This window comes from Nerophis ophidion, linkage group LG16 (assembly GCF_033978795.1).
Source record: "Nerophis ophidion isolate RoL-2023_Sa linkage group LG16, RoL_Noph_v1.0, whole genome shotgun sequence".
Classification (NCBI taxonomy): domain Eukaryota; kingdom Metazoa; phylum Chordata; class Actinopteri; order Syngnathiformes; family Syngnathidae; genus Nerophis; species Nerophis ophidion.
The window spans coordinates 44,891,580-44,916,113 of record NC_084626.1 but is presented as its reverse complement, the minus strand read 5'-3'; the positions used below and the strand labels follow the sequence as shown (position 1 = coordinate 44,916,113).

Sequence of the window (24,534 nt, the reverse complement as noted above, 5' to 3'; positions counted from 1 at the left end):
AAGACATGCACCTGGGGTTAGGCCCCTCCCTTCTCCAAAGACATGCACCTGGAGATAGGCCCCTCCCTTCTCCAAAGACATGCACCTGGGGATAGGCCCCTCCCTTCTCCAAAGACATGCACTTGGGGATAGGCCCCTCCCACCTCCAAAGGACTCCTGTGGAGTCCTTTGCCATGGGCAGGGCGGACCCTAATAATAAAACGTTACAGTTTCAATAGGGTCCTTGGCCCAGGAGTCCTTTGCCATAGGCAGGGCGGACCCTAATAATAAAACGTTACAGTTTCAATAGAGTCCTTGGCCCAGGAGTCCTTTGCCATGGGCAGGGCGGACCCTAATTATAAAACGTTACAGTTTCAATAGGGTCCTTGGCCCATTGCAAAATGACTCCTGTGGAGTCCTTTTGCAATGGGCCTGCGGACCCCCACAGGAGTCCTTTTGCAATGGGCCTGCGGACCCTAATTAAACAAACAGAACATGATCACAAAGACAAGACAAACAAATGAATAAAAGAAGCAAACTTCATGAATGTTTTTAGTGACCAACAAGTATGTGCTGCAATTACTTCATCACAAAAAAATAAGAGTTGTACAAATGAGTGAAAACTCAAGACAGCCATGACGTGATGTTCTTTACAATTGTACGTAAACTTTTGCCCACCGGTCTACATCACCAGATCTTTGCTTCCCACCTCATCTCCAGAACCTCAGCTCGGCTCTGCTCGTACTTTGTCTTCCACTCGTCGACCTCCACCTCTTTAGCGATGATCTGAGGATGAGAAGAAAGGGCACGAAGATGGGAGACCGGGCTGGAAAGGGATGATATGTTTGTGGATATTTCCTCCAGAGGGAGTCGCCTACCTCATCTCTGATGAGAGCGAGCACTGCAGCTTTGTCCATCTCGCTCTGGGGGACTTTGTCTGCAGACACAACCTCTGTGTCGATGGCACTGGTCACATCCTCGCATGTCTCACACTGTGGAACGTCCAAAAACACGTGAATATTATCCATTTGGCCTCAGACCGCCGTTTATAAATGCAAGGTAGCAGAGACTGTGGGCCTCATTGGACTAAACATGCAACTCTGCATCAATTATGTACATTTTTAACTTCAAATCTTTCAAAAAAGGTATTTTTCTGCAGATGTTCACCATCTTCAGGCAGAGTGTTGGCAATACTCTGCTTGACTAAAGTTCTGTGTAAAAGGCACAGGTGCCATGTTTACAATTTGCAGGATATAAAAGAGGCTCTAGTTTGAAAGCACAGTTGAAATAAGGCATAAGCGTATTCAAATCATGATTAATCAATACTGTCTGAGGTGAAATGATGGACTTGTGTGTGTTTCCCTCCAGAGATTCCAAACTAAACATAAAAGTCACACAAGATGAAGAGAGCTGACTTACTACATCTTCTTTGGAAGCACTCGTGTTCTTCTGCTCCTCGCAGTGGACCTTCTTGGTCTCCTCATCTTTGTGGGGGAACAAAACAAGATTGAAGGAAAAGTGGCGACTACCAAGCCTAAGTTGGATGTCATCCACCGATCAAAACCCTAAATTTGATCTAATCCACCGATCAAAACCCTAAGTTGGATCCCATCCACCGATCCACTATAGACAAGGTAGATAACACATTTTCTGTGGCAAGTGACCACCATAGACTGGTGGCCACTATATACAGGTGTCAAGTATAGACAGGTGACCATTATAGACAGGTGACCATTATAGACAGGTGTCAAGTATAGATAGGTGGCCATTATAGACAGGTGACCATTATAGACAGGTGGCTATTATAGACAGGTGTCAAGTATAGATAGGTGGCCACTATATACAGGTGGCAAGTGTAGACAGGTGGCCACTGTAGACAGGTGACCATTATAGACAGGTGACCACTATAGACAGGTGGCCATTATAGACAGGTGGCCACTATAGACAGGTGACTACTATAGACAGATGGCCACTAAAGACAGGTGGCCACTGTAGACAGGTGGCCACTATAGACAGGTGGCTACTATAGACAGATGGCCACTAAAGACAGATGGCCACTAAAGACAGGTGGCTACTATAGACAGGTGGCCACTATAGACAGGTGGCCATTATAGACAGGTGACCATTATAGACAGGTGGCTATTATAGACAGGTGTCAAGTATAGATAGGTGGCCACTATATACAGGTGGCAAGTATAGACAGGTGGCCACTGTAGACAGGTGACCATTATAGACAGGTGACCACTATAGACAGGTGGCCATTATAGACAGGTGGCCACTATAGACAGGTGGCTACTATAAACAGATGGCCACTAAAGACAGGTGGCCACTGTAGACAGGTGGCCACTATAGACAGGTGGCTACTATAGACAGATGGCCACTAAAGACAGGTGGCTACTATAGACAGGTGGCCACTATAGACAGGTGGCCATTATAGACAGGTGACCATTATAGACAGGTGGCTATTATAGACAGGTGTCAAGTATAGATAGGTGGCCACTATATACAGGTGGCAAGTGTAGACAGGTGGCCACTGTAGACAGGTGACCATTATAGACAGGTGACCACTATAGACAGGTGGCCATTATAGACAGGTGGCCACTAAAGACAGGTGGCCACTGTAGACAGGTGGCCACTGTAGACAGGTGGCCACTATAGACAGGTGGCTACTATAGACAGATGGCCACTAAAGACAGGTGGCTACTATAGACAGATGGCCACTAAAGACAGGTGGCTACTATAGACAAGTGGCCACTATAGACAGGTGGCCATTATAGACAGGTGGCCACTATAGACAGGTGACCATTATAGGCAGGTGGCTACTATATACAGGTGGCTACTATAGACAGGTGGCCACTAAAGACAGGTGGCCATTATAGACAGGTGACTATTATAGACAGGTGGCCACTATAGACAGGTGGCTACTATAGACGGATGGCCACTAAAGACAGGTGGCTAATATAGACAGGTGACTATTATAGACAGGTGGCCACTATAGACAGGTGGCTACTATAGACAGATGGCTACTATAGACAGGTGGCTACTATAGACAGGTGGCCACTATAGACAGATGGCTACTATAGACAGGTGGCTACTATAGACAGATGGCCACTAAAGACAGGTGGCTAATATAGACAGGTGACTATTATAGACAGGTGGCCACTATAGACAGGTGGCTACTATAGACAGATGGCTACTATAGACAGGGGGCTACTATAGACAGGTGGCCACTATAGACAGATGGCTACTATAGACAGGTGGCTACTATAGACAGATGGCCTCTAAAGACAGGTGGCTACTATAGACAGATGGCCACTATAGACAGATGGCCACTAAAGACAAGTGGCTACTATAGACAGGTGGCCACTAAAGACAGGTGGCTACTATAGACAGATGGCCACTAAAGACAGGTGGCTACTATAGACAGAAAGCCACTAAAGACAAGTGGCTACTATAGACAGATGGCCACTAAAGACAGGTGGCTACTATAGACAGATGGCCACTAAAGACAGGTGGCTACTATAGACAGATGGCCACTAAAGACAGGTGACTACTATAGACAGGTGGCTACTATAGACAGGTGGCTACTATAGACAGGTGACCATTATAGACAGGTGGCTACTATAGACATGTGGCCACTATAGACAGATGGCCACTAAAGACAGGTGGCTACTATAGACAGATGGCCACTTAAGACAGGTGGCTACTATAGACAGGTGGCTACTATAAACAGGTGGCTACTATAGACAGATGGCCACTAAAGACAGGTGGCTACTATAGACAGGTGGCTACTATAGGCAGGTGACCATTATAGACAGGTGGCTACTATAGACAGGTGGCCACTATGGACAGACGGCCACTATAGACAGGTGGCTACTATAGACAGATGGCCACTAAAGACAGGTGGCTACTATAGGCAGGTGACCATTATAGACAGGTGGCTACTATAGACAGGTGGCCACTATGGACAGACGGCCACTATAGACAGGTGGCTACTATAGACAGATGGCCACTAAAGACAGGTGACCATTATAGACAGACAGGTGGCCACTAAAGACAGGTGGCCATTATAGACAGGTGACCATTATAGACAGGTGACCATTATAGACAGGTGGCTACTATAGACAGGTGGTTACTATAGACAGGTGTCTACTATATACAGGTGGCAAGTGTAGACAGGTGGCCACTGTAGACAGGTGACCATTATAGACAGGTGACCACTATAGACAGGTGGCCACTATAGACAGGTGGCCACTATAGACAGGTGGCTACTATAGACAGATGGCCACTAAAGACAGATGGCCACTGTAGACAGGTGGCCACTAAAGACAGGTGGCCATTATAGACAGGTGACCATTATAGACAGGTGACCATTATAGACAGGTGGCTACTATAGACAGGTGGCTACTATAGACAGGTGGCTACTATATACAGGTGGCAAGTGTAGACAGGTGGCCACTGTAGACAGGTGACCATTATAGACAGGTGACCACTATAGACAGGTGGCCATTATAGACAGGTGGCCACTATAGACAGGTGGCTACTATAGACAGATGGCCACTAAAGACAGGTGGCCACTGTAGACAGGTGGCCACTATAGACAGGTGGCTACTATAGACAGATGGCCACTAAAGACAGGTGGCTACTATAGACAGGTGGCTACTATAGACAGGTGGCCACTATAGACAGGTGGCCATTATAGACAGGTGACCATTATAGACAGGTGGCTATTATAGACAGGTGTCAAGTATAGATAGGTGGCCACTATATACAGGTGGCAAGTGTAGACAGGTGGCCACAGTAGACAGGTGACCATTATAGACAGGTGACCACTATAGACAGGTGGCCATTATAGACAGGTGGCCACTAAAGACAGGTGGCCACTGTAGACAGGTGGCCACTGTAGACAGGTGGCCACTATAGACAGGTGGCCACTATAGACAGGTGGCCATTATAGACAGGTGGCCACTATAGACAGGTGACCATTATAGACAGGTGACCATTATAGGCAGGTGGCTACTATATACAGGTGGCTACTATAGACAGGTGGCCACTAAAGACAGGTGGCCATTATAGACAGGTGACTATTATAGACAGGTGGCCACTATAGACAGGTGGCTACTATGGACAGATGGCCACTAAAGACAGGTGGCTAATATAGACAGGTGACCATTATAGACAGGTGGCTACGATAGACAGGTGGCCACTATAGACAGATGGCTACTATAGACAGGTGGCTACTATAGACAGATGGCCTCTAAAGACAGGTGGCTACTATAGACAGATGGCCACTATAGACAGATGGCCACTAAAGACAAGTGGCTACTATAGACAGATGGCCACTAAAGACAGGTGGCTACTACAGACAGATGGCCACTAAAGACAGGTGGCTACTATAGACAGGTGGCTACTATAGACAGGTGGCTACTATAGACAGATGGCCACTAAAGACAGGTGGCTACTATAGACAGGTGACCATTATAGACAGGTGGCTACTATAGACAGGTGGCCACTATAGACAGATGGCTACTAAAGACAGGTGGCTACTATAGACAGATGGCCACTTAAGACAGGTGGCTACTATAGACAGATGGCCACTATTGACAGGTGGCTACTATAGACAGATGGCTACTATAGACAGGTGGCCACTATAGACAGGTGGCTACTATAGACAGGTGGCTGCTATAGACAGGTGGTTACTATAGACAGATGGCCACTATTGACAGGTGGCTACTATAGACAGATGGCCACTAAAGACAGGTGGCCACTATAGACAGGTGGCCACTAAAGACAGATGGCAACTAAAGACAGATGGCCACTAAAGACAGATGGCCACTAAAGACAGGTGGCTACTATAGACAGATGGCCACTAAAGACAGGTGGCCACTATAGACAGGTGGCCACTAAAGACAGATGGCAACTAAAGACAGATGGCCACTAAAGACAGATGGCCACTAAAGACAGGTGGCCACTATAGACAGGTGGCCACTAAAGACGGATGGCCACTAAAGACAGATGGCCACTAAAGACAGATGGCCACTAAAGACAGATGGCCACTAAAGACAGATGGCCACTAAAGACAGGTGGCCACTATAGACAGGTGACCACTAAAGACGGATGCCCACTAAAGACAGGTGGCTACTATAGACAGGTGGCCACTAAAGACAGGTGGCCACTATAGACAGGTGACCACTAAAGACGGATGGCCACTAAAGACAGGTGGCTACTATAGACAGGTGGCCACTAAAGACAGGTGGCCACTATAGACAGGTGGCCACTATAGACAGGTGGCCACTATAGACAGGTGGCCACTAAAGACAGGTGGCCACTATAGACAGGTGGCTATTATAGACAAGTTATATAACACATTTTCTTTGGCAAGTGGTTGCAGATGTAAATTAGCAACTAAGCTACAATCTGTAAATCACCGCTTGCTAATAAAAAAGTCAATTGACACTTAAACGCATTAATTGAATTGGTTTCATTCAGCCCCTTAACTCATCCGGCCGCGACCAAATTATAAAAGGATGTTGCTGAATAGACAATTTGTCTAATATTTGGTGTATTTCTTGTCCCACACCTGCTAAATCATATGCTAAATAGTGCTCCCACAACGGTGGTGAGTGTTGATAAATCACATTTGCGTCTTCAGCTCCCAGTATTCCGGGTGTTGTTGATACATCCTGTATGCTGTATTCATGAAAACGGAAGTCAAATCAGACTTAAATGAGTAAATCAGGCAATGAAAACATAACAAAACAATAATAAATATGGAATTGAAATGGGACTTTTTGCTTTTTAATTATTTGAACTTGATATTATTGTAGTGTCAGAAAAGAAAATACCATCTTCGATGGGCATGATTGGCTTCTTGTTGGCATGGTCCGGCTCCCCTCTGGGCTGGTGGTGGTCTGCGGTCTGACCCACGATGCCCGTGGACGCCAGCTTCTCCTCGTCAGTGGCGTGGTGAACTCGCTGTGAGATCTCCGGGCTCTGAACCTCCTCTTCCTTGGCAAAGCAGAGTCAATTACCACAATTAAATCCTTTTACTTAAAGTTAAAATACCAATTATTGTCACACACACACTAAGTGTGGGGAAATTTGTCCTCTGCATTTGACCCATCACCCTTGTTCCTTTATTAGCATGCTTACGTTTGATGCTTGCGTTTTTTTAAATTATTTTTTATATTTTTTTATTATAATTTTAATTATAATTTAGATTTTAATTTCAAATGATAAAATGATTAAATAATGATAATAGTGATTAAATATTTTTTGTAATATTTTTTTTTTAACATTTTTTTATTTTAATTTTAATTAATTTTAATTGTGATTTTAATTAATTTTACTTTTAAATATTAAATGATTAAATAATGATTATAGTGATGATTTAAAAAAAAATAATAGTTCGTTTTAATTAAAATGTTAATTAATGTTAATTTTAATTTAAAATAAATAAATGATTAGATAATGATAGTAGTGATTAAATATATATTTTTTTAAATGTATATTTGAATAATTGTGTATGTTAATTTTGTAGGGGAGCAGTGAGCAGCAGCGGTGGCCACGCCCAGGAATTATTGCTTGGAATATAACCCCCAATTCCAACCCTTGATGCTGAGTGCCAAGCAGGGAGGTAATGGCTCCCATTTTTATAGTCTTTGGTATGACTCGGCCGGGATTTGAACTCGCAACTTTCTAACCACTAGGTCACCGAGTAGGCCTGCTGCCAAGCAAGCGGCCGTTATTTTTTGCCAGATTCTCTTACATGAGCATGCTAATGTATGAAGCTTGCGTTTTTTTTTTTAGTTTTTTTTAATTTATTTTAATTTTAATTTTAAATAATCAAATGTCTAAATTATGATAATAGTGATTTTTTTAATTTAAATTTTTATTTTATTTTGATTCAAATTTTAATTTTAAATAATTAAATGTTTAAATAATGATAATAGTGATTTTTTTTATTTGTAATTTTTTTTAATTTTTATTTTAAATAATTAAATGTCTAAATAATAATAGTGATTATTATTTTTTAATTTTTAATATTTTTTTATTTAAATTTCGATTTTACTTTTAATTAATTTAAAATAACTAAATTATTAAATAATGAGAATGGTGATGACATATTTTTTTATTTGTATTTATTTCATTTATATTTTAATAATTTTGTATGTGAATTTTGTAGGGGAGCAGTGAGCAGCAGCGGTGGCCACGCCCAGGAATGATTGTTTGGAATATAACCCCCAATTCCAACCCTTGATGCTGAGTGCCAAGCAGGGAGGTAATGGCTCCCATTTTTATAGTCTTTGGTATGACTCGGCCGGGGTTTGAACTTGCAACACTTTAGGCCACCGAGTAGGCCTGCTGCCAAGCAAGCAGTCGTTATTTTTTGCCAGATTCTCTTATATGAGCATGCTAACGTTTGACACTTGCGTTTTTTTTTAATGATTTTTTTTATTTTTTATTGTAATTTTAATTTTAAATAATTAAATGTCTAAATTATGATAAATGTCTAAATTATGATAATGGTGATTTTTTTTTGTTGTTGATTTTTTTTTTTTAATTTTAATTTTAAATAATTAAATGTCTAAATAATGATATTAGTGATTTTTTTTTAATTTTTTAATTTAAATTTTAAATAATTAATTGTCTAAATAATTATAATAGTAATTAATATTTATTTATTTTTAATACTTTTTCATTTAAATTTTGATTTTACTTTTAATTAATTTTAATTTTAAATAACTAAATGTCTAAATAATGATATTAGTGATTTTTTTTTTAAATTTTTATTTTAATTTTAAATAATTAATTGTCTAAATAATTATAATAGTAATTAATATTTTTTTATTTTTAATAATTTTTCATTTAAATTTTGATTTTACTTTTAATCAATTTTAATTTTAAATAACTAAATGATTGAATAATGAGAACAGCGACGACATATTTTTTTATTTGTATTCATTTATTTATTTATTTCATTCATATTTTAATAATTTTGTATGTTTTTTTAAATAATTTTGTACGTTTGGATTTAAAAACGTGTAGTCTGTGCTAGAAGCATACTTGTGAGAACTTTTGCATGCTAGCATTTTTTGCTTTATTTCTTTTAATAGGGGACGGCGTGGCGCAGTGGGAGAGTGGCCGTGCGCAACCCGAGGGTCTCTGGTTCAAATCCCACCTAGTACCAACCTCGTCACGTCCGTTGTGTCCTGAGCAAGACACTTCACCCTTGCTCCTGATGGGTGCTGGTTGGCGCCTTGCATGGCAGCTCCCTCCATCAGTGTGTGAATGTGTGTGTGAATGGGTAAATGTGGAAGTAATGTCAAAGCGCTTTGAGTACCTTGAAGGTAGAAAAGCGCTATACAAGTACAACCCATTTAATATTAGTAGATGTTTATTGGGATAAGGTAAACATCTGTTCGGTATTTTAACATAAAAATGTTTAATTGTGAGGCATTAGAAGCCACAAAATGCAAGGGGTCCATCACACCCACAAACACTGGCTGAGTAACAACAATATGAACATTACATGAGGTTTAAGACCTTTTATGAGATTTTAGGAGAATTTTAGACTTTGTTGGATTTAAGACTTTTCAAGGCCCTGCGGATGCACTGAATCTGCATTAAAAATGCTCTAATTATTTATATTCTTGGACACGAGGAGTTAAATGTGTGCCATATGTTGGTAGGAAATACATCAACATGTGCTTTTAATTCTCTTCAGCATCAACCACGAGTTGATCCACCATCAGCAAGTCCTTTTAAAATGTTAATTAAACCCCGTTTGGACAATCCTTCCTTTGTGGGGAAGTTGGTTTTCTAGTACCCAAAGCCAGGACCAGCATCTCTGGCTCCAAAACACGTATTCAGTTTCAAACATTTCCTATTCTTTGAGCGTGTTTACAGGTTGGACAGCTGCTAAATAATAGAGACGGTGGTGCGGCTAGCGCCACTGCAGTAAGTGAGAGCCATAAGCACAGCAACAAGTCATCAAATTACCTGCTGGCACGTCTGGGACTGGCGATCATCATCATGCTGGTCAACTTTGCAGGTCTTCCTGGGAAACAAAAACCACACAGGGTTTAGATCAAGGGTGTCCAAAATATTATCACCAAAAAGTGGAATAAAAGAGCAAATGTAACGAGAAAAATGTGCAATTTTGACTCTAATAACACAAAGCGTTTTTTTCCTTATATATGTCAAAAAATAATAATGAATCAAAATCAAGGTTGTTATGAATTATTGACCAAGGATCCAATTCACATCCCAAATTTCACCTTTAATTATTTTTTTGTTGTTGCATATTGTTGCGATTAAGTGTTATTTAACTTTAGGACATAAAATAAACAAAGAAATATAATTGTAATAAAAACTTACATTTAACGGATAGATTTGAAGTTTATCTAGAGATTTAAGCGCTGAAAGTAAAAAATTATCCATTTTAAATGCGGAACCTTTTTTAAGGCTTTTATTGGGTCCGCAATAATTTTAGTGGGATTTTTTTTTTTTTAAAGCTGTCATGTCAAAAAATAATAATGAATCAAAATCAATGTTGTTATTAACTATTGACGAAGTCAAATTTCACCTTTTAATTATTATTTGTTTGCATATTTTGTGTTTGCAATATAAAAACTAAGTGTTATTTGACATTAGGACATAAACAACAACAATAATAATAATAATAATAATAAAAACTTACAATCAACAGATAGATCTGAAGTTTATCTGGAAATTTTAAGCGCTGAAAGTTAGAAAAAAAATTTTTTTTTTAAATGTGTAACCTTTTTTAACACTTTTTTGGGGGGTTTCCAATAATTTTAGAGGGATTTTTTTTTTAAAGCTGTCATGTATAAAAAATAATAATGAATCAAAATCAACGTTGTTATAAATTATTGACCAAGTTTCAGAAATTTCACCTATAATTGTTATTTCTTTTTGCATATTTTGTGTTTGCCATATAAAAACTAAGTGTTATTTGACATTAAGACATTTAACAAACAATAATAATAATAATAAAAACTTACATTTAACGGATAGATCTGAAGTTTATCTAAAGATTTAAGCGCTGAAAGTAAAAAATGATCCATTTTAAATGTGTAACCTTTTTTAACACTTTTTTTTGGGTTTCCAATCATTTTAGAGGGATTTTTTTTTAAAGCTGTCATGCATAAAAAAATAATAATGAATCAAAATCAACATTGTTATAAATTATTGACCAAGTTTCAGAAATTTCACCTTTAATTGTTTTTTATTTTTGCATATTTTGTGTTTGCCATTTAAAAACTAAGTGTTATTTGACATTAAGACATTTAACAAACAATAATAATAAAAATAATAAAAACTTACAATCAACGGATAGATCTGAAGTTTATCTGGAGATTTTAAGCGCTGAAAGTTAGAAAAATTTTTTTTTTTTAAATGTGTAACCTTTTTTAACACTTTTTTTGGGGTTTCCAATAATTTTAGAGGGATTTTTTTTAAAGCTGTCATGTATAAAAAATAATAATGAATCAAAATCAACGTTGTTATAAATTATTGACCAAGTTTCAGAAATTTCACCTTTAATTGTTATTTCTTTTTGCATATTTTGTGTTTGCCATATAAAAACTAAGTGTTATTTGACATTAAGACATTTAACAAACAATAATAATAATAATAAAAACTTACAATCAACGGATAGATCTGAAGTTTATCTAAAGATTTAAGCGCTGAAAGTAAAAAATTATCCATTTTAAAAGTGTAACCTTTTTTAACACTTTTTTGGGGGTTTCCAATAATTTTAGAGGGATTTTTTTTTAAAGCTGTCATGTATGAAAAATAATAATGAATCAAAATCAACGTTGTTATAAATTGTTGACCAAGTTTCAGAAATTTCACCTTTAATTGTTGTTTCTTTTTGCATATTTTGTGTTTGCCATATAAAAAACAAAGTGTTATTTGACATTAAGACATTTAACAAACAATAATAATAATAATAAAAACTTTAAATCAACAAATAGATCCGAAGTTTATCTAGAGATTTAAGCGCTGAAAGTTAAAAAACACATTTTTTTTTAAATGTGTAACCTATTTTAACACTTTTTTTTGGGGTTTCCAATAATTTTAGAGGGATTTTTTTTTAAAGCTGTCATGTATAAAAAATAATAAGGAATCAAAATCAACGTTGTTATAAATTATTGACCAAGTTTCAGAAATTTCACCTTTAATTGTTATTTCTTTTTGCATATTTTGTGTTTGCCATATAAAAACTAAGTGTTATTTGACATTAAGACATTTAACAAACAATAATAATAATAATAAAAAACTTACATTTAACGGATAGATCTGAAGTTTATCTAAAGATTTAAGCGCTGAAAGTAAAAAATGATCCATTTTAAATGTGTAACCTTTTTTAACACTTTTTTTTGGGTTTCCAATCATTTTAGAGGGATTTTTTTTCAAAGCTGTCATGCATAAAAAAATAATAATGAATCAAAATCAACGTTGTTATAAATTATTGACCCAGTTTCAGAAATTTCACCTCTAATTGTTATTTCTTTTTGCATATTTTGTGTTTGCCATATAAAAACTAAGTGTTATTTGACATAAGGGCATAAAACAAACAAACAAAAAAATAATAATAAAAACTTACAATCAACGGATGGATCTGAAGTTTATCTAGAGATTTAAAGGCTGAAAGTAAAAAAATATATATTTTTAAAACGTGTGACCTTTTTTTAACGCTTTTATCGGGTCCGCAATAATTTTAGAGGGATTTTTTTTTGTCTTGTTTCAGAAATTTCACCTTTAATTGTTTTTTTATTTTTGCATATTTTGTGTTTGCCATATAAAAAACTAAGTGTTATTTGACATTAAGACATTTAACAAACAATAATAATAAAAATAATAAAAACTTACAATCAACGGATAGATCTGAAGTTTATCTGGAGATTTTAAGCGCTGAAAGTTAGAAATTTTTTTTTTTTTTAAATGTGTAACCTTTTTTAACACTTTTTTTGGGGGTTCCAATAATTTTAGAGGTATTTTTTTTTTAAAGCTGTCATGTATAAAAAATAATAATGAATCAAAATCAACGTTGTCTTAAATTATTGACCAAGTTTCAGAAATGTCACCTTTAATTGTTATTTCTTTTTGCATATTTTGTGTTTGCAATATAAAAACTAAGTGTTATTTGACATTAAGACATTTAACAAACAATAATAATAATAATAAAAACTTACAATCAACGGATAGATCTGAAGTTTATCTAGAGATTTAAGCGCTGGAAGTAAAAAAATTATCCATTTTAAATGTGTAACCTTTTTTAACAGTTTTTTTTTTGGGGTTTCCAATAATTTTAGAGGGATTTTTTTTTTAAAGCTGTCATGTATAAAAAATAATAATGAATCAAAATCAACGTTGTTATAAATTATTGACCCAGTTTCAGAAATTTCACCTCTAATTGTTATTTCTTTTTGCATATTTTGTGTTTGCCATATAAAAACTAAGTGTTATTTGACATAAGGGCATAAAACAAACAAACAAAAAAATAATAATAAAAACTTACAATCAACGGATGGATCTGAAGTTTATCTAGAGATTTAAGCGCTGAAAGTAAAAAAATATATATTTTTAAAACGTGTGACCTTTTTTTAACGCTTTTATCGGGTCCGCAATAATTTTAGAGGGATTTTTTTTTGTCTTGTCAAAAAATAATAATGAATCAAAATCAATGTTGTTATTAATTATTGACCAAGCCAAATTTCACCTTGAATTATTATTTGTTTGCATATTTTGTGTTTGCAATATGAAAACTAAGTGTTATTTGACATTAGGACATAAAAAACAACAATAATAATAATAATAGTAATAATAAAAACTTACAATCAACAGATAGATCTGAAGTTTATCTAGAGATTTTAAGCGTTGAAAGTAAAAAAAATAAAAAAAATTAAATGTGTGACCTTTTTTTAACGCTTTTATCGGGTCCCCAATAATTTTAGAGCGATTTTTTTTTTTTTTTTAAAGTTGTCATGTCAAAAAATAATAATGAATCAAAATCAACGTTGTTAGGAATTACTGACCAAGTTTCCCAAATTTCACCTTTAATTATTATTATTTTTTGCATATTTTGTGTTTGCCATATAAAAACTATGGCAAGTGTTATTTGACATTAGGACATAAAAAACAACTACAATAATAATAATAATAAAAACTTACAATCAACAGATATATCTGAAGTTTATCTAGAGATTTAAGCGCTAAAATTAAAAAAATACTGTTTATTTAAATGTGTGACCTTTTTTTAACACTTTTATCGGGTCTCCAATTATCGGATTTTTTTTTTAAAGCCGTCATGTAAACATCTGCGGTCCTTTCCAAGATTTCTCATTGTAATCCTATTGGGTTGAGATTTTCCTTGCCCTGATGTGGGATCTGAACCGAGCAGGTCCTTGTGGCTTGTGCAGCCCTTTGAGACACTTGTGATTTAGGGCTATATAAATAAACATTGATTGATTGATTGATACTCCGGGTTCCTCCTACCTCCAAAGACAAGCACCTGGGGATAGGCCCCTCCCACCTCCAAAGACATGCACCTGGGGATAAGCCCCTCCCACCTCTAAAGACATGCACCTGGGGATAGGCCCCTCCCACCGCCAAAAACATGCACCTGGGGGTAGGCCCCTGCCACCTCCAAAGACATGCACCTGGGGATAGGCCCCTCCCACCTCCAAAGACATGCACCTGGGGATAGGCCCCTCCCACCTCCAAAGACATGCACCTGGGGATAGGCCCCTCCCACTCCCAAAGACATCCACCTGGGGATAGGCCCCTTCCACCTCCAAAGACATGCACCTGGGGATAGGCCCCTTCCACCTCCAAAGACATGCACCTGGGGATAGGCCCCTCCCACCTCCAAAGACATGCACCTGGGGATAGGCCCCTCCCACTTCCAAAGACATCCACCTGGGGATAGGCCCCTTCCACCTCCAAAGACATGCACCTGGGGATAGGCCCCTTCCACCTCCAAAGACATGCACCTGGGGATAGGCCCCTCCCACCGCCAAAAACATGCACCTGGGGATAGGCACCTCCCACCTCCAAAGACATGCACCTGGGGATAGGCCCCTCCCACCTCCAAAGACATGCACCTGGGGATAGGCCCCTCCCACTCCCAAAGACATCCACCTGGGGATAGGCCCCTTCCACCTCCAAAGACATGCACCTGGGGATAGGCCCCTTCCACCGCAAAAGACATGCACCTGGGGATAGGCCCCTCCCACCTCCAAAGTCATGCACCTGGGGATAGGCCCCTTCCACCTCCAAAGACAAGCACCTGGGGATAGGCCCCTCCCACCTCCAAAGACATGCACCTGGGGATAAGCCCCTCCCACCTCTAAAGACATGCACCTGGGGATAGGCCCCTCCCACCGCCAAAAACATGCACCTGGGGATAGGCCCCTCCCACCACCAAAGACATGCACCTGGGAATAGGCCCCTCCCACTCCTAAAGACATCCACCTGGGGTTAGGCCCCTCCCACCTCTAAAGACATGCACCTGGGGATAGGCCCCTCCCACCACCAAAAACATGCACCTGGGGATAGCCCCCTCCCACCTCCAAAGACATGCACCTGGGGATAGGACCCTCACACCTCTAAAGACATGCACCTGGGGATAGGCCCCTCCCACCTCCAAAGACATGCACCTGGGGATAGGCCCCTCCCACCTCCAAAGACATGCACCTGGGGATAGGCCCCTCCCACCTCCAAAGACATGCACCTGGGGATAGGCCCCTCCCACTTCCAAAGACATGCACCTGGGGATAGGTTAATAGGCAAGTAGTGTGTGAATGTTGTCTGTCTATCTGTGTCGGCCCTGCGATGAGGGGGCGATTTGTCCAGGGTGTACCCCGCCGTCCGCCCGAATGCAGCTGAGATAGGCTCCAGCACCCCCCTGCGTCCCCGAACGGGACAAGGGGTAGAAAATGGATGGATGGATGTATGGATAGAGGCAAATAAGAGTGATGGTTTTGATGGTAAACAAAGCAAGCAGACAGAAACATGCAAGAGTCTTTGAAGAGTCTAAAAATAACCGCTGAGGAATCACACCAATGACCAGTATGCAGCGCTAAGGGTTTGGCATGCGTTCAAAGAGTTCTTTGCTATTCCTCCCATCCCTGGACCATGTCAACAATACTTTTAGCCTGAGAGAGAAAGCTCCGTCATTTTTGAGGTTCTGTTCTAAACCAACTTCAAAGGGGAAGAAAACAATGGCGGGAAGTTTACCAGCAGACTTACTTGGCCGTCCTTTCTTTGCTTTTCTTGGTGCTTTGCCGAACTTTCTTCACCCCCGCCGGCTGGTCTGTTTTCCCTCTGCTTCCGTCTTCCTGTTTTTCCTCCGGCTGAGGGGAAGAACTGGACGGATCCTCCTTACCCAGGGTTTTAGAGGGTTTGAAAGGGTCCGCAGAGTTGTCCAACGTGTCCGGGTCGAAGGTGTAGGAGCCTCTGGGGAGGACTGGGGAACTGCCCACCTTGCTGTTGCTCCCGAAGGGGTTGAAGTCGGGGTCGTCCCACTGAGAGGGGTCAAAGTTATATGTTCCCTTGCGAGGAATGGGAACGTCTTCCAGGTTTAGAGGCACAATGGAGTCTGAAACTGGCAAAAGGGTTTCTGAAGCTGGCTCAGGAAAAGATGCTGGGTCTGGAACTGGTTCTGATACGACGGCTTCTGGTGCAGGTTCACAGGAAGTCTCTGGCTTTTTGGGTTTTACTTCCTTTTTGAGTTTGCTGGTTGTCTTTCTGTTTCCTAATTTCTTTGGCGGTGGCTTTTTGACTGTGCCCTCATCCACAACAAACTCCAGCATCATGGGTTTTGCCCCCAAAGTTGATTCCTCTGCTGAAGCTGCTGCCGCGCTGTCCTCACAGGTCAACAAAGCGCTACCAAGTGGCTCAAGTCTTGGGAAGGCTATTGTACTGCATGGTGGTGGAGAGTTCTGGATTTTGGATCCTCCACTCGTGAAAGGATTAAAGCAGTCATCTAACTGGTCAGGGTCAAAGTTATAAGAAGCTTTGGGAACAAGTTCTTGTTCCTCCTCGTTTGATTGTTGTACTTCCTCCCTGGATGTGTCCTTTAGTGCCAAGGATGGCGGTTTGGATTTGCGTGTTTTAGTTTTTGAGCTGGACCCAACTGCCTGGTTTACTACACTTTTGCCTCGTGTTTCTGAAGCAACAAGAGGTTTCTCTTCTGGGAAACTCCCAGCAGGGTTGAGTTCTGCTTGACTGAGTTGGATCGAACCAATTGCAGGAACAATGGAAAAAACTGGAGCAAAATCCGGATTTGGGTCTTTTTCCAAGAAAGCAATTGTTTTACAAAGTGGTTCTGTGCATTGTGCCACTTCTGGAACCAATGCCTCTTCACGTGGTGGTTCTGTCGATGGAACTGTACATTCTGAGACCTCTGGAACCAATGGGTCTTCATAAGGTGAACCTGCCAATGGAACTGTGCTTTTTGCCACTTTTGGAACCAGTGCCTCTTCACAAGGTGGTTCCGTCAAGAGATTTGTGTACTTTAACACTTCTGGAACCGATGGGTCTTTGTAAGGTGGATCTGCCAATGGAACTGTGCTTTTTTCCTCTTCTGGAACCAGTGCCTCTTCACAAGGTGGTTCTGTCAAGAGATTTGTGTATTTTGACACTTCTGGAACCGATGGGTCTTTATAAGGTGGATCTGCCAACGGAACTGTGCTTTTTGCCACTTTTGGAACCAGTGCCTCTTCACAGGGTGGTTCTGTCAAGAGATTTGTGTATTTTGACACTTCTGGAACCACTGGGTCTTTATAAGGTGGATCTGTCAATGGAACTGTGCTTTTTGCCACTTCTGGAAGCAGTTCCTCTTCACAAGGCGGTTCTGTCATTGGAACTGTACTTTTTGCCACTTTGTCCAAGAATAAATCAAAGGTTGGCTGAGAGTCTTTGGGCTCTGACAGGTTGCCATTTTGCTGTGCTTCTAGGCTACTGGTGGTCTTGTCCAGTGGGTCTTGCCCAGGCTCATCTTGACCCATGTTGCGGGAGAACAAACTGTTATCCTCCACAAATGGAGCTGTGACAATCAGGTCCTGGTCTTGCTCCACATCTGGACACAAAATAAATAAATATTTGCGTTAGACAAACACAATCGTCGCATATGCAGGGTTTCTCCAATCAGATCAGACCTCAGACGTGTGTGGTACCCGATTGGTTCTCTGAGCGCAAGTAACAGTGCAACTTGCTGCTGTTTCTATGGTAACGCCTCACTGGGAGATGAAGGCTGTGACATTTAAACCGACCGAGTGCATTCGACAAAGCTAAGTTAAAAAAACAACAATATGTGGAGCAGGAAGTCAGACTGTTTTGATGGAGTCTTGCACATCCACATATTTTAGTGGGCCTGTCATAATATTATGTTGCCAAGAGACAGCAGAGCCTGTGTTTCCACCGACTTGGATTCACCAGCAGTGACGGGACTTGGAAATATTTGTGCACCTCCCAACTTAATCCACGTGAACGCACTTGCATCATCCAGAGATGACAACTAAGCCTTTCCAAAATAAAATTGTAATTGTCATTGTCCTGACCAACAGTGGCGAGCTCGGGTTATTAACCTTTTTCAACTGGGAGTTGCTATTACAGAATAAAAATATTAGTATTTTACTTCGACCAAATAAAAACAATTACGGTTGTATATGTATTTAATAATAATAACACAAAATGCAGACTAGATAAAAAACAACAATAATGATAAAAATAATGATAATAATGATAACACAGACAAAGTGCAGACTAGATAAAAAACAATAATAATAATAAAAACAATAATAATAATATTAATAATAATAACAGACAAAGTGCAGACTAGACAAAAACAATAATAATAAAAAATAATAACACAAAGTGCAGACTAGATAAAAAAAAAAACAACAACAATAATAATAATAATAATAACACAGACAAAGTGCAAATAGATAAATGCCAATAATAATGATAATAATAATGACAATAGTAATAATAACACAAAGTGCAGACTAAATATAAGCCAATAATAATATTGATAATAATAATGATAACACAGACTAAGTGCAGACTAGATAAAAGCCAATAATAATAATAATAATAATGATAATAATAATAATAACACAGACAAAGTGCAGACTAGATAAAAACAATAATAATAATAATAACAACAATAATAATAATATTAATAATAATAACAGACAAAGTGCAGACTACACAAAAACCAATAATAATAATAATAATAACACAGACAAAGTGCAAATAGATAAATGCCAATAATAATAATAATAATAACAATAGTAATAAAATCACAGACAAAGTGCAGACTAAATGTACGCCAATAATAATAATAATAATAATAATAATAGTAACACAGACAAAGTGCAGACTAGATTAAAGCCAATAATAATAATAATAATAATAACACAGACTAAGTGCAGACTAGATAAAAGCCAATAATAATAATAATAATAATGATAATAATAATAATAACACTGACAAAGTGCAGACTAGATAAAAACCAATAGTAATAATAATAACAACAATAATGATAATAATATTAATAATAATAACAGACAAAGTGCAGACTAGATAAAAACCAATAATAATAATAATAACAACAATAATACTAATAATATTTATAATATTAACAGACAAAGTGCAGACTAGATAAAAACCAATAATAATAATAATAACAACAATAATACTAATAATATTTATAATATTAACAGACAAAGTGCAGACTAGATAAAAACCAGTATTAATAATAATAACACAGACAAAGTGCAAATGGATAAATGCCAATAATAATAATAATAATAACAATAGTAATTACACAGACAAAGTGCAGACTAAATATAAGCCAATAATAATAATAATAATAATAACACAGACAAAGTGCAGACTAGATAAAAGCCAATAATAATAATAATAATAATAATAATAATAATATAATAATAACACAAAAGGCAGACTAGATAAAAAAACAACAATAATAATAATAATGATGATAACACAGACTAAGTGCAGACTAGATAAAAGCCAATAATAATAATAATAATAATGATAATAATAATAACAGACAAAGTGCAGACTAGACAAAAACCAATAATAATAATAATAATAATAACAGACAAAGTGCACACTAGATAAAAACCAATGAGTAAAAAGTAAACATTGGTACATGATTATTGCTCAACTAACCACGAGGCAGTTCCTCAGTATTCACTCTTACAATAACAATGTTGTACAGTTTGTGTCATGATCCGCTGCCCGGATCATGTCATATTCTGGTTTTGGTTCTGTTTTGTATTACATCTTGTTAGTGTTTGTCTTCCTTAGTTCCTGGTGGCACTTCCTGTTTGTTTCCATTGCCATAGTCACGCACTAGTGTCACCTGCCGCTTGCTTTTTACGCGCACCTGCCTCATGATTACCACCTTTATTTAGGCCTGCCTTTTCTGTCGATTTGCTCTCGCATCCTAGTAGTTTCTGTTCCATGCAACAGGTGACGACGCTGCTTCCCGATTGTGGTAAAAACTGTTTTTTTGTACTTGCTAGCTTCCACGCTATGCTTTCTTTGTTTGTTCCCTAGCTAGCTCACATGCTAGCGCTTTTAGTTCTTTCTAGCTCCCATGCTAGTTCTGTTTGCCTTGTGCAAGTTTTTCTGTTCCTAGTCTGTTTCCTTTTTGTAAACAAATCATCACTTCTTACCTTCATGCTGTGTCCAAGTCCGACTGCATCATGAGAGTACGCACCTGCATCACCACGATGCCAGCGAACCGTCACAGTTTGGGTATTATACAGCTTACACAAGGTAAATGAAATATTGTTGACTATTTCATGTCATATTCTGGTTTTGGTTCCGTTTTGTATCACATCTTGTTAGTGTTTGTCTTCCTTAGTTCCTGATGGCACTTCTTGTTTGTTTCCGTTGCCATAGTCACGCATTAGTGTCACCTGCTGCTTGCTTTTCACGCATACCAGCCTCATGATTACCACCTTTGTTTAAGCCTGCCTTTTCTGTTGATTCGCTCTCGCATCCTAATAGTTTCTGTTCCATGCAACAGGTGACGACGCTGATTCCCGATTGTGGTAAAAACTGTTTTTTTGTACTCGCTAGCTTCCGCGCTATGCTTTCTTTGTTTGTTCCTTAGCTCACATGCTAGCGCTTTTAGTTCTTTCTAGCTCCCATGCTAGTTCTGTTTGTTTTGCCTTTAGCACCTTGTGCAAGTTTTTCTGTTCCTAGTCTGTTTCCTTATTGTAAACAAATCATCATTTCTTACCTTCACACTGTGTCCAAGTCCGACTGCATCACGAGAGTACGCACCTGCATCACCACGATGCCAGAGAACCGTCACAGTTTGGGTATTATACAGCTTACACAAGGTAAATGAAGTATTGTTGACTATTTCATGTCATATTCTGGTTTTGGTTCCGTTTTGTATCACATCTTGTTAGTGTTCGTCTTCCTTAGTTCCTGGTGGCACTTCCGGTTTGTTTCCGTTGCCATAGTCACGCATTAGTGTCACCTGCCGCTTGCTTTTCACGCGCACCTGCCTCATGATTACCACCTTTATTTAAGCCTGCCTTTTCTGTCGATTCGCTCTCGCATCCTAGTAGTTTCTGTTCCATGCAACAGGTGACGACGCTGATTCCCGATTGTGGTAAAAACTGTTTTTTTGTACTTGCTAGCTTCCGCGCTATGGTTTCTTTGTTTATTCCGTAGCACACATGCTAGCACTTTTAGTTCTTTCTAGCTCCCATGCTAGTTCTGTTTGCCTTGTGCAAGTTTTTCTGTTCCTAGTCTGTTTCCTTATTGTAAACAAATCATCACTTCTTACCTTCACGCTGTGTCCAAGTCCGACTGCATCATGAGAATACGCACCTGCATCACCACGATGCTAGCGAACCGTCACAGTTTGGGTATTATTCAGCTTACACAAGGTAAATGAAGTATTGTTGACTATTTCATGTCATATTCTGGTTTTGGTTCCGTTTTGTATCACATCTTGTTAGTGTTTGTCTTCCTTAGTTCCTGGTGGCACTTCCCGTTTGTTTCCGTTGCCATAGTCACGCACTAGTGTCACCTGCCGCTCGCTTTTCACGCGCACCTGCCTCATGATTACCACCTTTATTTAAGCCTGCCTTTTCTGTCGATTCGCTCTCGCATCCTAGTAGTTTCTGTTCCATGCAACAGGTGACAACGCTGCTTCCCGATTGTGGTAAAAACTGTTTTTTTGTACTTGCTAGCTTCCGCGCTATGCTTTCTTTGTTTGTTCCCTAGCTCACATGCTAGCGCTTTTAGCTCTTTCTAGCTCCCATGCTGGTTCTGTTTGTTTTGCCTTTAGCGCCTTGTGCAAGTTTTTCTGTTCCTAGTTCCTAGTCTGATTCCCGATTGTGGTAAAAACTGTTTTTTTGTACTTGCTAGCTTCCGCGCTATGCTTTCTTTGTTTGTTCCCTAGCTCACATGCTAGCGCTTTTAGTTCTTTCTAGCTCCCATGCTAGTTCTGTTTGCCTTGTGCAAGTTTTTCTGTTCCTAGTCTGTTTCCTTTTTGTAAACAAATCATCATGTCTTACCTTCACGCTGTGTCCAAGTCCGACTGCATCATGAGAGTACGCACCTGCATCACCACGATGCCAGCGAACCGTCACAGTTTGGGTATTATACAGCTTACACAAGGTAAATGAAATATTGTTGACTATTTCATGTCATATTCTAGTTTTGGTTCCGTTTTGTATCACATCTTGTTAGTGTTTGTCTTCCTTAGTTCCTGGTGGCACTTCCGGTTTGTTTCCGTTGCCATAGTCACGCATTAGTGTCACCTGCCGCTTGCTTTTCACGCGCACCTGCCTCACGATTACCACCTTTATTTAAGCCTGCCTTTTCTGTCGATTCGCTCTCGCATCCTAGTAGTTTCTGTTCCATGCAACAGGTGACAACGCTGATTCCCGATTGTGGTAAAAACTGTTTTTTTGTACTTGCTAGCTTCCGCGCTATGGTTTCTTTGTTTGTTCCGTAGCACACATGCTAGCGCTTTTAGTTCTTTCTAGCTCCCATGCTAGTTCTGTTTGCCTTGTGCAAGTTTTTCTGTTCCTAGTCTGTTTCCTTATTGTAAACAAATCATCACTTCTTACCTTCACGCTGTGTCCAAGTCCGACTGCATCATGAGAATACGCACCTGCATCACCACGATGCTAGCGAACCGTCACAGTTTGGGTATTATACAGCTTACACAAGGTAAATGAAGTATTGTTGACTATTTCATGTCATATTCTGGTTTTGGTTCCGTTTTGTATCACATCTTGTTAGTGTTTGTCTTCCTTAGTTCCTGGTGGCACTTCCCGTTTGTTTCCGTTGCCATAGTCACGCACTAGTGTCACCTGCCGCTCGCTTTTCACGCGCACCTGCCTCATGATTACCACCTTTATTCAAGCCTGCCTTTTCTGTCGATTCGCTCTCGCATCCTAGTAGTTTCTGTTCCATGCAACAGGTGACGACGCTGCTTCCCGATTGTGGTAAAAACTGTTTTTTTGTGCTTGCTAGCTTCCGCGCTATGCTTTCTTTGTTTGTTCCCTAGCTCACATGCTAGCGCTTTTAGCTCTTTCTAGCTCCCATGCTGGTTCTGTTTGTTTTGCCTTTAGCGCCTTGTGCAAGTTTTTCTGTTCCTAGTTCCTAGTCCGATTCCCGATTGTGGTAAAAACTGTTTTTTTGTACTTGCTAGCTTCCGCGCTATGCTTTCTTTGTTTGTTCCCTAGCTCACATGCTAGCGCTTTTAGTTCTTTCTAGCTCCCATGCTAGTTCTGTTTGCCTTGTGCAAGTTTTTCTGTTCCTAGTCTGTTTCCTTTTTGTAAACAAATCATCATGTCTTACCTTCACGCTGTGTCCAAGTCCGACTGCATCATGAGAGTACGCACCCGCATCACCACGATGCCAGCGAACCGTCACAGTTTGGGTATTATACAGCTTACACAAGGTAAATGAAGTATTGTTGACTATTTCATGTCATATTCTGGTTTTGGTTCCGATTTGTATCACATCTTGTTAGTGTTTGTCTTCCTTAGTTCCTGGTGGCACTTCCTGTTTGTTTCCGTTGCCATAGTCACGCATTAGTGTCACTTGCCGCTAGTTTTTTACGCGCACCTGCCTCATGATTCCCACCATTATTTAAGCCTGCCTTTTCTGTCGATTCGCTCTCGCATCCTAGTAGTTTCTGTTCCATGCAACAGGTGACGACGCTGATTCCCGATTGTGGTAAAAACTGTTTTTTTGTACTTGCTAGCTTCAGCGCTATGCTTTCTTTGTTTGTTCCCTGGCTCACATGCTAGCGCTTTAGTTCTTTCTAGCTCCCATGCTAGTTCTGTTTGTTTTGCAATTTTTTCTGTTCCTAGTCTGTTTTTGAAAGCATTTTTAACACGATTTAGAGGTAGAATTGATTGGTTCCAAGGACTACAATATAGAATGCAAAAAAAACCAACCTTTCATCTTCTTGTCTCTCATAATGATCGTAAACTATAGGCCAAAAAA

At 39.1% G+C, this 24,534-nt stretch overlaps 1 protein-coding gene and 1 long non-coding RNA gene across 5 annotated transcripts in view; one reads left to right on the top strand and one right to left on the bottom strand.

The window, feature by feature from the left end:
• LOC133535451 (uncharacterized) overlaps positions 1-8,518 on the top strand; it is a 9,216-nt gene extending 698 nt beyond the window's left edge. The window contains exons 1-3 of the long non-coding RNA XR_009802226.1: positions 1-992; positions 7,520-7,615; positions 8,165-8,518. The exon at positions 1-992 is cut by the window's left edge and continues 698 nt beyond it. This is a non-coding gene — a long non-coding RNA (uncharacterized LOC133535451). The remainder of the gene's footprint in view (positions 993-7,519; positions 7,616-8,164) is intronic.
• tacc1 (transforming, acidic coiled-coil containing protein 1) overlaps positions 1-24,534 on the bottom strand; it is an 84,963-nt gene that overhangs the window by 6,398 nt on the left and 54,031 nt on the right. For all 4 annotated transcript variants that reach the window (XM_061875291.1, XM_061875290.1, XM_061875289.1 and 1 more), the window contains 6 exons: positions 16,261-18,091; positions 9,982-10,039; positions 6,825-6,987; positions 1,399-1,463; positions 858-971; positions 689-765 (listed from right to left, as the gene is read on the bottom strand). In XM_061875291.1, coding sequence (XP_061731275.1) covers positions 689-765; positions 858-971; positions 1,399-1,463; positions 6,825-6,987; positions 9,982-10,039; positions 16,261-18,091 — 2,308 coding nt within the window. The remainder of the gene's footprint in view (positions 1-688; positions 766-857; positions 972-1,398; positions 1,464-6,824; positions 6,988-9,981; positions 10,040-16,260; positions 18,092-24,534) is intronic.